General features: G+C 39.7%; 1 protein-coding gene across 2 annotated transcripts in view; it reads right to left on the bottom strand.

Moving 5' to 3' along the window:
- CDC42SE2 (CDC42 small effector 2) overlaps positions 1 to 11,210 on the bottom strand; it is a 33,898-nt gene extending 22,688 nt beyond the window's left edge. The window contains exons 1-2 of one of the 2 annotated variants that reach the window (XM_090288004.1): positions 11,151 to 11,202; positions 3,743 to 3,862 (exon numbers count right to left, since the gene is read on the bottom strand). In XM_090288004.1, the coding sequence (XP_090144130.1) occupies positions 3,743 to 3,826 (84 nt within the window). In that variant the 5' untranslated portion in view covers positions 3,827 to 3,862; positions 11,151 to 11,202. Of the gene's footprint in view, positions 1 to 3,742; positions 3,863 to 11,150 lie in introns of both variants that reach the window. The other variant, XM_090288005.1, reaches the window with a different exon arrangement.
- Between the last annotated feature and the right edge of the window lie 1,060 nt (positions 11,211 to 12,270).

The following is a 12,270-nucleotide window of genomic DNA, read 5'->3' as shown; positions in this document are numbered from 1 at the left end:
CAGGCCGGTTGGAGGCATCTGAGCCTCACGGCCAGCACTGAACAGTAAGAGGTTACAAAGCTCGGGCCTGCCTCCTGTCAGCATCCCCTCTGCAGATAATGAGATTGAGGAGCATTCAGCAAATTTTCTGTCATCCATTTAAATATCTCTCATCCAGGGTTATTCTCCTCTCCATTCTCTTTTTCTTTGTGGATTTTATCTTTTCATAATTTTTTGTTTGTTTTTTAAATTCCTTTAATGTCACATGAAGTGGGGTTTCAGGAGGGAGGAGGTTGTGTGTGTACCCAGTCCAACATCCTCTCTTACATTAGACAACTTATCTCTCTTCCTGGTAACTGAAAAAACAAAACAAAACAAAACAAAACAAAACAAAACCACCTCTGGTAAGAGACCTACTCTTCTAGCTTTGAAGGTCCTGTCCATTTCAAATAGAATTTACTTAAAAATAACCAACTGAAGCCCTGGCCAGGTATCTTAGTAGATTAGAGCATCATCCTGATATGCTAAGATTGCGGGTTCAATCTCCAGTCAGGGCACATACAAGAAACAACCAATGAATGCGTAACAAATTCTCTCTCTCTCAAATCAACAAATTTTTTTTTTTTTAAAGAAAGAACCAATTGAGATAAAAAACAAAATGAAGCTCCCACCCCCAAAAAAACATTTAAAAAGAGAGGAAATTATAATTTATCAATTAAACATCCAGAATAAGAGCACTTTACTATATGTCAGGAAAACTCTGACTCCAAAAAACCTCCGCTGCCTTGCGGCATACCTCTTCAGGGGAAAGGCTAAGGGAGTAAACCCCGACAGAAAATCCGGAGCCGGAGTCCCTAAAGCGGTTTGACGTTGTAGTCAACACCGGCAACTCCTGCGGCGCACCTGAAGCCGAGCTGTATTGACTCGTCTTTCCCTTGGACCCTTCAGCTGCGAAGAGAGGGGGGGTCTACTGCATGGGCAACAGCAGACCCTCCATATCACCCTGCCCAGGCTCTGTAGCTTCAGCTTCACTGGAGAGGACACTCCAGCGTCATCGCAAGATGTCGATTCAACACGGGAGGAGACAGATACCGTGTCACTCCCGAGTCGGACTGCACAGCCATTCTCGGCGGTGCAGATAGACTCTTAAGAAGCTACACCATCATCTCTTGAGACGGACGGCTGCCGACTACGAGGAGCTAAGCACTTTACATAAATTAGTTAATATACTTAATCTATTATCTACTTTAATACACTGAATCCTATGAGACAGGATCATTATATCTATGTTTCTTATCATCATTCCTATTTGCAAAGGTTTAATTAATCTACTCAAGGTGAAACAGTAAGTATCAGCACTAAAAATCAAATCCTTATCTAAATTCTGAAGTCCATAGAAACCCATATCTCATATGAAGAGAAGGAGAAAAAACTTACTTGGTTTTTCGTAGCTACCCTTAACTTTGGGGCTCCTAAAAATAAGATCAATTTCCTATTGCTAAACACTACCTTTGTCTTATGTTTCTTAATAATTTTATCTGTAATATTATCTACCCATTCTTTACAAGTTTAAGGCAGAGACAGATGAAAACAGAATGGTGTTCACTATGTGTTTATATCACAGATGAGCAGATTATTAAGAAGTTGTTTCTGAAAATGTTTAATATACCACTGACATCATAAAATTTGTCCCAGATAATTTTTAAAATACCACCATACCATTAGGTCCCAGAAACTATTTAAATTCTAATTTCTCTTTACTCAAAGATTACATAAAATTTACATAAACATTTTATTTTCCTACAACAATGAATAGTTTATTACCTGAACTTTAACTGCCTGGTAATGATTTTTTTTTTTTTGTCTTCTGATTTTTAAAATAGCATTGCTTTCTTTCCTATTTGGATACACTACGTATCACATGAGGTCAGAAACCTCTCCCCACTAACTCTAGACAAATGAAGGCTTATTTTTTCACTCTGTTTCTAAGTTTATAAAACCCAAGAATCAGTAAAACAACACAAAACTTAAGGCTGTTGGTGCATTAGAAGCACCTTTATTTTAGTCATTTTAAGAATTCACTAGCTCATTAAAAGATGTTGACTTTTATACCATTTACACAAATGACAGAACTTGTAATTGAAGACTGTGTTTTCTAAATAAACATAACAATCTCCCAGATGGGGTCAGATGACTGGCAAACAATAGACCTTTTAAGAAATGTTTCAGTGTTCCTATAAGCTGCCGGTTACTAGCGATCACACTGACTGCTTAACACGACCTCTCAGACAAGGAAGAGTTTCTTTATGAACATAAGGATAGAATTTTTTAATGATCATATAGAAAAAAATTTTAACTGGGGCTTATTTGCCACATATATATTTTTTAGTTATTTGGCCACAATGGGGTTTTTCCCTGTTTATTAAAAAAGAAATCCCCTGTGTTTCTTTTCCTTTCAGTGGTAATAATTTGTATCACAATAAAAATCACGCTGTCCACCAGAGCTCCATGCTCTAACCTATTCAGCAGTCAATGGTCTGCAATGTGGGGTGTGCACCCCCGGGAGTGCTCAAGATGATCTCTGAGACGTGAAAGGAAAATATTAGAACTTTTCTTTTTATTTTTCATCCTTTTTTTCAAGTAAGCCCTACTGTACCTTGAATGTAGGCTGACAGGAATGCCTGGTGGCTAGTGAATGCATTTATTTCTACAACAGTTACTAGAAACAGTAAATAGTAGATTAACGCTTAACCATACTTAAAACTAACTAAAAAATGAAAGCTGCTACAGTATAATGTCCTAACTTAATCTGTTTCAATTTATCTAAATGTGTCTTTTTCTGTACTCTGAAAGAAATGATTTCATGGTAGTATATAGATGGAAATGCTGTGAAGAAAAGTGTGATAGAGCCAAATTGGGGAATTTTATTTCAAGAAATCCCTAATTTGTGTATAATCCTGAGACTCACAACCTAATAGTCCAAAAAGTCAGGTTATTTTCACTCTCATTATATTAAAATGCAAGGTAATGCAAGGTCAAACCTCAAAGAGAGGGCATACTTTCCTTCTGACTGACAAAAATCTAAAAGTCTGGGCCCCGGCCCAACACACCAAGGTTGCAGGTTCAATTCCCGGTCAGGGTGCATACAAGAATCAACTAATGAATCTATAAATAAATGGAACAACAAATCGATGTCTTGCTCTCCTTCTCCCTCTTCCCCTTTAAAAATCGATAAATGAAAACATTTTTAAAATCTAGAAGCCCGAAAATACCGTGTGTTGATGAGGACGGGAAATGAGGGTTAGGACTGTTAAACTGCTGGTGGGAGCGTGAGCTGGTGACAGTAAGTTTAACCATGCTGTCACGTGGGAAGAATAAATGGCCTTAGACTTCAGGGCCAGTTGCTCCACTCCTCAGTACACACCCTAGAGAAACTCAAATGTTTCTCCAGGCAGCACATACACACCAAGGCACCAAAGAGCACTGTTCATAACAGTACAATCCTGTTAGCAACCCACTTTCAAAACTGTAACAGATAAAGATATCATGGTGGAGTCATACAACAACATGTTCAAGAAAAATGAAAATGAAGTTCAGATACCTGGATCATCCTTATAAATTTAATAATGAATTAAGAAAACACAAAAGATTACATCCAGTAGAATTCCATTCATTTTAACTTAAAAGAGGTAAATGAAACTATACTGTTTCAGGATACACACAGAGATGACAAAATCATAAAACACAACAAAGAGGTGATTACCACAGGGACCAGGGTAGCAGTTCCTCCCAGCATTGGAGCAGGGGTGCACACAAGGAGGCTTTTGGGATGTTGGCAATGTCCCATTTCTTTTCTTTTTAATTCTCACCTGAGAATATGTTCCTTGATTTTCAGAGAGAGAGAAACAACAATGTGAGAGAGAGACATCGATCAGTTGCCTCCTGTACACACCCCAACTGGGAATTGAACCCACAAGCTTTTGGTGTACAGGAGGACACCCCAACCAAGCCACCGAGCCAGGGCACAATGCCCCATTTCTTAATTTGAGTAATATTTGCTTCATAATCATTTATTATACCTTATATGTAAAACACACTTATAAATGATAGTATTTTTATATAACTACATTGTGGTTATGCTAACTAAGTCATTATTTTCACATATTTATAAATAAAATGATACAATGCTTGGAATTTGACTTCGAAATAATACAAGAAAGGGGGAAAGGGATGGAAAGAGAGGAACAAAATCAGATAAAATGAGAACTACAGAGCTCAGAGATAAGTGCATGGAATTTATCATACTATTATCTACTTCCGAATTATCACTGATTAGTGTTGCTGATGTTAACATTTTACATAACTATAAATGGCCACAACCACATGGCCTGCTAAGAAATGACTTGTTTCATCTTGAGGTATATAGTAATCTACCAATCCAAACTGAATAAAGGTCAATTTAAGACAATCATTAAAGCAAGTATTTCCTCTCTGGCCTTTATAAACTTAAAAGGCATTCTAGTTTCTGAAAATACATGGCTCTCTACTTCCTTCTTACTCCCTTCCTCCACTTGAACTCATTCATAATGCTATGGACACTCATTCACCAACTCTTCCTGACTGGGGAAGGGCACAAAACCACAGGATAGGAGCACCAAGACCCCTCCACGCTACCCTTACGCAAGAGCCTTTCTAGTATGTTTTCAAGCACATATAGACAAATTCCAACATTCACCACAAGACACTAGCATATAGGGAATACCATGCCCCACCCCGCAAAGCAACTGAGGAAACTTGGTGGCCACTCCTGAGGCAGGACAAGGCAGTTCCAGGGTGTAACACAGTCATAGGAATTTCTAGGTTTAGCAATACAGTTAAAACATTTGAATCAGTCCTTGACAGTGCCTTTCTTAAAAGCAGGGGTTATTTTCATTTCTAACCTGATAACTTCTGTTTTTATTAAGTAAATTCATTCGTTACATGTTTTGAGATCACTGCAGTTATATAATGTGATTTTGTGTGAAATTCACAAATCAAGACCATGAATATTTGTGTTTTTAGAAAAAATGACATTTCTACTATATTCACATCACACTTAAGGTGTACAAGTATGGTTCTGGAAAACAGAAATTCTAAATAAAATCTTTGCTCTGTTAGGTCATCATAATGGTACTGACAGAGATGCACCACACTTAGTGAGCTCTCTTCCATTTTATCTAAGTTCTCTAACATCACAGAACGCCCTCACCTCTGGTTTCCTCTGGTCACCTTTCACAGAATTATTGGTTCACCCTCTCAGGCTGCAGTATGGCTTGGCTGCTTTTAAGAATCTCAGAGGCCTTCTAGCAATCCCCAACTGTCTACTGAACACACTGCAGACTAGCTGGCCAGGACTTGCTGGCTTGGCAAGCAGGAAGGTGAGCAGGCAGCTCGCTGGCCTCGTGTGGACAGTGTGGTCAGTGCGAACCCGCATTCTGGGCACCCAGGAACATTAAAACCTCTGGGAAAAGGAAATGTTCTTCCACTTGGGTTTTTGCTCAAAACCAATTGACAAGTTCCCTTTCACAGAGAATAAAATCCAAAGTCTTTTCGTGGCCTGGAAGGCCACGCACAATCTGGCTCCCAGACACCCTCTCTTCTTGCCCGGCCCCTCAGCCCCCAGCCACTCTGCCGTGAGGCCCTCTCCCTCGCACCACCTGTCCCTCCAGAGCCCTCGCACACTCCATCCCTCGGACAAAACGCTCTTTCCAGAGGTATCTGTGTGCCTTCTCCCTTAAACCTTACTGAGCTATCACTTCATCAGAGGCCTTCCCTGTACACTGTTAACACCACTTCTCCTCCTGTCTTCTTTTCCTGCTTTCTTTTCCACTGAGCAGTTATCACCACTGGGCACCCAACACAACGATTTACTCACTAAGTATTTCTGCCACAGGCAAGGAAGCCCCAATGGCAGAGACCATGCCTGCTGGTTCACTATGATCTCATCGGCACCCGGCTCATACTGTGGACGTAACCAGTGTAATTGTAAGGCACTGATAATGGTGACTGTACATATATATCTAATGAATATAACACATTTCAGAGGCAAACAGCATTATAAATTATCAGTACCATATGGCAAAACATTAAATGGGGAAGTTATGTAAAATGAATTAAACGGGGGGGGCCGTAAATCAATATTCATTGTTTTTGAGGATACCGTAGAAGTTTATTACCTTGATTGTAGTGGTGCAACATGAGTGTGTATACATATGCCCAAACTCAGCAGACTGGATAAATTAATTATATGCAGTTTTTTTGTATACTAATTATACCTCAATAAAGCTGGGGGGAGGGGGATGAAGCCCACCAGTATTCCAATGCACAGCAATAAGTATTATAGGTCAAGAATTCACTTCAGTCCTGTAAAGAGCTTACAAATCTTTCCATTAAAAAAAAAAAAAAAAAGTTGCAAGGCACCATCTAATTTTAAATGTATAGCCTTAGCTGTATGTAACAATAGCAACTACAGCATTTTACACTACCATAAAGTAAAAAGGTTTGGATTACCGTGGCTTAAAAAACTGGGACTATATTCTATGCCCCACTGCACTGTGCTAAAATGGAGGAGAAGGAAAAAGAAATATGATCCTTATGCTGCTACACAGAAAAATGTAATCCAGGTCCCTCCCCATGCCAGGCTGCTCCTTTTTCACACATGGAATGTGCAAGGGCAGGGGCATAAGGAATGAGTGGGAGAGATGGCACGCAGCAAGCATTTCAGTCAGCACTTCAGAAAGCTTTAGAGATGGCCAAACAGCTTTCACGTAGGCACTCTTGCTGCTGCCTGAGAGATAGCGCGGGTGCTTCGTCGCCTGTAAACACACAGAACTGTTAGGGCGGCCATTCTATGCACACAAGCTCTCCGCCGCTGTAGCACACATTCTGTCAGGCTCTGTGTCCTGTTTCTCAGCAAGTCCGAACGGCTAAGAAATCAGATGCCCATTGATTCCTGTGGAGTATTTCACACAAACATGTACTATTAAACAGTAACACGGTACTGATACATTTTATGTGTGCAAAAACCCTCAAAGTTGCATATCCTTTGGGCAGGAGCAAATGTATTTCCAACGCCACATATTTGTAACTCCAAGGTTGTATGCTCCTTGTAAGAACAGAGTAGCTCAGAAGGCCATTAAGACGTGGTGAGCAGGAAAAAAGAATTTTATTGGGAGAATCAGCAAGCGGGGAGGGAGCCGTGCCATGGGTGGCTAGGACTCCACTTTTCTAGGGGAGAAAGGGTTTCTTTCATAGGGGAAGAGAAAAGAGGGATTTTTGAGCTTAGTCAGCTGTTTGGTTATCTTGCAGCTGCGGGTATGACAGGCTGATCAAAGCGGAACTTGGTTTTAGTTTATTTTAAGTTTAAAGCACCCCGTTATCTCCCAGGTAGTTGCAGGAAGGGAACTTCCAGCCCTGAAACATTGTTATCTCCTAGGCAGCTGCAGGCAGGAGGGACGGGGGGGGGGGGGGGGGGGGGGGCATGGGAACCTGGGAAGTCACTCCTGATATTTAATTTTCTAATCTATGTCTATTTTAGTTGTCCATGAATATACCTATATCACATACTGGAACAGGACTGATTCACTTTGCTATATACATTAAGAATACCAACAACAAAGAAATCAATTTTTTAAATATATGGCAATATGATTTCTGGTTTGCTATATTTTTTAAAGATTTATTGACAGGTAAGAGCTTGGAAAGTGCCATTCCCACCCACACAACAAGATGAAGTTGAATCAAGTGAAAACCAGTGCCTCTTCCTCAAGCCACTGGGGCACTAACATCACAGAGAGCACCATTGACCCCAGAACTGGAGAGAGGACAAGTTACCTCAAGGACAAGCCTGCAGGGGATCCAGGACCAGAGCAGGAAACCCATCCTGCACCTGATGAACTGCTGGAGTGTTCATGTAGACAAGTTTGAGGGGGAACCCCACACTTCTGTTGAGTTCTGCCTCCAGGAACTCTACCATGTTCTCAAAGTGCACATCAAAGAAAAATCTCCTTGTTTTTCAACAGAATCGGGATTGGTAAATAAGGCAGAGCATCCTGTTCTTCTTAACAAAGGCTGCTCTTGAGAGAAACTCTTACCAGAGCCTAAACAACTGGGGTTTTCCCAGAAACTAGCCAGCTGTGGGGAAGAGAATGACCCAATCCTAGTCTATACTAGACTTCCACTTAAGGGAAAAGAAATACCCAACTTCAGCCCCCTCTAGCCTTTTTTGCTTGAACTAAGGAATAAAAACAAAAACAGAACTTAAAAGTACTATGTCCACCAGAGCACGGAAGCACAGGCTCACTAAGGCTGAAATCTAACCACAGCACAAAGTCTCCCCTCCCCACCACCTCCATCAACATATACCAGGGGAATATTTAAGAAGTTTCTAGGGAAACCCAAAGACAAAAAAAAAAAAAAAAAAAAGACACGGAAGGAAATTTTATCCTCTGACACCTACAGCTACAGCCAACAGTATGGCCTAACCACCAACCAGATAAACATAAAACCTCCTAATAAAGGCCTATTTACCTCAGTACCTTTGACCTTTGACCCAGTATTATCACATCTGACTTTCAACAAAAAATTACAAGGCATACACACTGAGGGCAGCATGGCAACATGATTCCAGTATTCCCTAATCTTTAAAAATACTGAGAATATAATCCTTAGTAATGTCAGAGATAATAAATTATACACAATAACTTAAATGCAGAAGTGAACATGCAATCACTAAAATACTACACATTTTACGCTTACGTAAATTATAACCTATCCCTTTAAAGTCAGGAGAGGCGAGGATGCTCGGCCCTCCCCAGAGCTGCTCTGCGTTGCACTGGTGGTCTTTCTCAATGTCGTAAGACACCAATCAAACCACAGTGCACACATCAGAGAAAGGCTGAGCAAGTCACTTATGGGCAGATTTAGAAAATATCAAGTGTTCAGTAAGGTGTCTGGATACAAAAATTAGTGTATAAAATTATTAGTTTCCTATACATTAGTAAAGTCCAATTGGGAAATGTAACAGGCAACAATTTCATGCAGAATAGCAATATAAATTCATAAACTGTCTAGAACAAATCTAACAAAAAAAGTGTAAAACTTACATAATGAAATTTTTTAGCTTTGCTAAAAGAATATGAAAAGGTCTATAGAAATGAAGATATATGCCATATTTCTCAATGAGATTACTCAGTTTTAAAGATGTCAATTCTCACCCAATTACACTCTAAATTTAAGCAACCCTACAGTAAAGCACTCATAAAAATATGCATTATGAAATATCTCAAAGAAAAACATTAAGAAATAATAAGGACCCATATACCAATCCAGCTTAAAAAATAAGACATTATCCACAGAGTTGAAAAAGATCTATGAAAGAGATTTTTTCTATGAAACAGCAAAATATACTAAGAGCAGCAATTAAAATATAGCAGTGGAATAGGTTGTAAACACATGTACCAAAAGAATAAAATAGATTTCAGAAATTGACTGAAATATATGAAAGCACTGTATATAATAAAAATGACATTTCAAATTACTAATAAAAAGACTGGCTATTTAATGAACTGTCTTTAGACAGCTCATTAGCATGAAATAAAAGTTAAACCCCTACCTCACACCACACAAATCAACCAATCTTACATACTTCATGAATCAGAGTTCAATGTAAAAACCAAAACTGACAGAGTAGTAAACAGAGTGATGGGAAAGTAGCACCAGGAATCTGCATCCCCTTCCCGACCACCGACCACCGACCACCTCAGGGGCAGAAGCAGCCTGATGTAACTATTTTTAGAACTCCAGAGTCTGTTCAAGGCTTACAACTTTCAGGGAAGTTGTTTCCATCCATTAACCACAGTTAAGTCCCATCCATGTCAGCCAGCCCTCGCTGTGTTCCTAGGGCAGCTGACACCGAGTGGGCCAAAAGGACCCAGTCCTCCATATAGTTCTGCTTCTGACCACAGAGGAGCAGAGAAAGGCTGGCAGTACTGGCCACTGCTGGTACACCTTCCCATGCTGCCACAAGCTGCTCCTCATCTGGTTGCAGTGCCTTCCAGCAGATTTAAAAAGCCAGGACCTGTTCTCCTCTCCCCATTCCCCTGCCTTCATTACCTCTGCTTCTGGGAGCTAGACATAACAGACCAGGACATTCAAAAACAACTGCATATATGAAGAAAATCAGAAAGTGACTGTACGTGTCCATGGAAAGGCTTAGAAAAGATCTTTAGATTATTCATCCTCTTTTGTTGTTACAAACAAAACAATAAAACATAAGCTCACTTAGCCAGTCAGCCAGCATGTAATAGATTCACCAAGGTATTAGTTTTGATCCTTTAGATACACAGTAAATATGGTCAGAGCTCCTAAAGAATTAAAAATGGTGTGGGAGGGACTGGAGAACGGTTATTACTGTGCAAGAAGTTCTGTGCTATGGATATAATTGCAAAATGCACTACAGATGCGTATTAGCTAAATGAGGAGATAGCTGGGGAAGAGTTTGTAGAGGTGACTTATTCTATCTAGATGAACAGAAGATCAGAGGTTGGATGGCAGGATTTTGACAGTGGTGAAATATGCGCATCATTTAGAAGGCACAAAGAAGTGGGACATATACCCAAAAGAAGTCAGCCAAGACCACTTACTATCTAATATGACTTTGGGCAAAAAACTGAATTTATTTCAACTGAAAAATAAGGATAATGGTATCTTCCTCTGAGAGCTGGAGTGAGGAACATGAGCTGGCTGATCAAGAACAATGTGTGTGTGATCAGATCTGGCTGTCCCACCTTCCCCCTTCATGTCCAAGGCTGACGTGGCTGTATGACCTCCGGTGTTGTCCCCTCATTTTTCCTTCAGGAGGCATCTACTTGGTGGCGAGCACAAGCTTCTCAGTCATGTACAATGGTCCAGCACAGTTCTTGACACATAGTATTTACTCAAAAGACAATTTCTTTGTTCGTTTTTTCCCTTTTGTCAAACCAGATGTTCAGAGTTCCACTGAACTACCTAATCTTTGCACTCCTTAGAACTGCCCTGCAATCACTGCTGGGGTCCTGATTCTCAGCCTGAGCATCAGCGGTACGCTTCACAAGCATCCCACCCAATCGGTATGTACATTACTTCATACTTACAGGCTGAGGCTGTTCTGCAATACAGCAGTTGAAACACAACCAGAATTCACTCATGCTTATAGTCCAGAGTATAAATGAGCACCAAGGAAGTTTCCAAATCTCCACAAAGCACACTCCTCAGTGTGGTGGATGTCCAATGATGTCAAAATAATAATTTTATTCTCTGTGTTTTTGTTCCTGAAGTCAAGTATCTTACACAGTCAATTTAATTAAGAAAAAGACAAAATGTTTCCTTTCTTGGTTCTATAGAGAGGCGTTTCAGAACCACCAGGAAGGTATAAATGTTGTCTTGATTCAAGTCTAGAAAAAAAGAGTAAAAGAAAAGAAGTTACTTATTTTTAGAAGCTTTTATTTCTTAAACCTGTGATACAATAAGAATAAGTATTTCCCCCAAAAGTAAACACTGAAAAATTGAGATTTTAATAAAGATATTCATTAAACAAATTTTTTTCAAGCCTTTTCTCAGTATCTAGTGTTAAGAATGCAGCAGTGAAAGAAGACAGAAATCCTTGCCTTCAAAGAGCATTTATTTTATGACCATTAAGGTTTAAATTATTTTAATATTTTTAAATCACTAATTTAAACACCATGATTATTATAAAATAGTCTCTTAATTCCAAAAAGAAATATTTATCATTTTCATATAGGTTTCTTCAATTGAGTCCTTTGTTCTCAGAGACAACCCAGATAGTAACTAACATAACAATCAACTCTTTTTAGATATTCAAGCGGCTATACTTATCAATAATTATAAACCAAATTGTCACCCTCTCCATTGAAATTCGAATTGTACATGAAAGACGAATGGTGGTTAGGCGAGGCTTCATTTTGAATCCAGACATTAGGTCCTTCCCCTTACCACCAGAATGAGTGTCAGTCAAAATGCTTTACACCCCAAGGTGGCTAGCCAAGATCTGTCAATCAGGGTCCATGCTAGGCAATCTTTATCGAGTAGGAGAGCAAGCTTATCTTTTCTTCTTGACTGACAAGCTGTAGACTTGAAGGCTGACCTTAGCCAAACATGTTCCAAATTTCATGCAGAAGACGGTTCTGAGATTACAATGCTGACAAGCAGCAGTGTGAGAGGAGGAAGTCTACTCCAGTCATCCTTAAGGCCAAT

The sequence above is a fragment of the Furipterus horrens genome, unplaced genomic scaffold (assembly GCF_987537825.1).
Source record: "Furipterus horrens unplaced genomic scaffold, mFurHor1.1.pri manual_scaffold_10, whole genome shotgun sequence".
Lineage (NCBI taxonomy): Eukaryota > Metazoa > Chordata > Mammalia > Chiroptera > Furipteridae > Furipterus > Furipterus horrens.
This window is presented reverse-complemented; position numbering and strand designations above follow the sequence as displayed.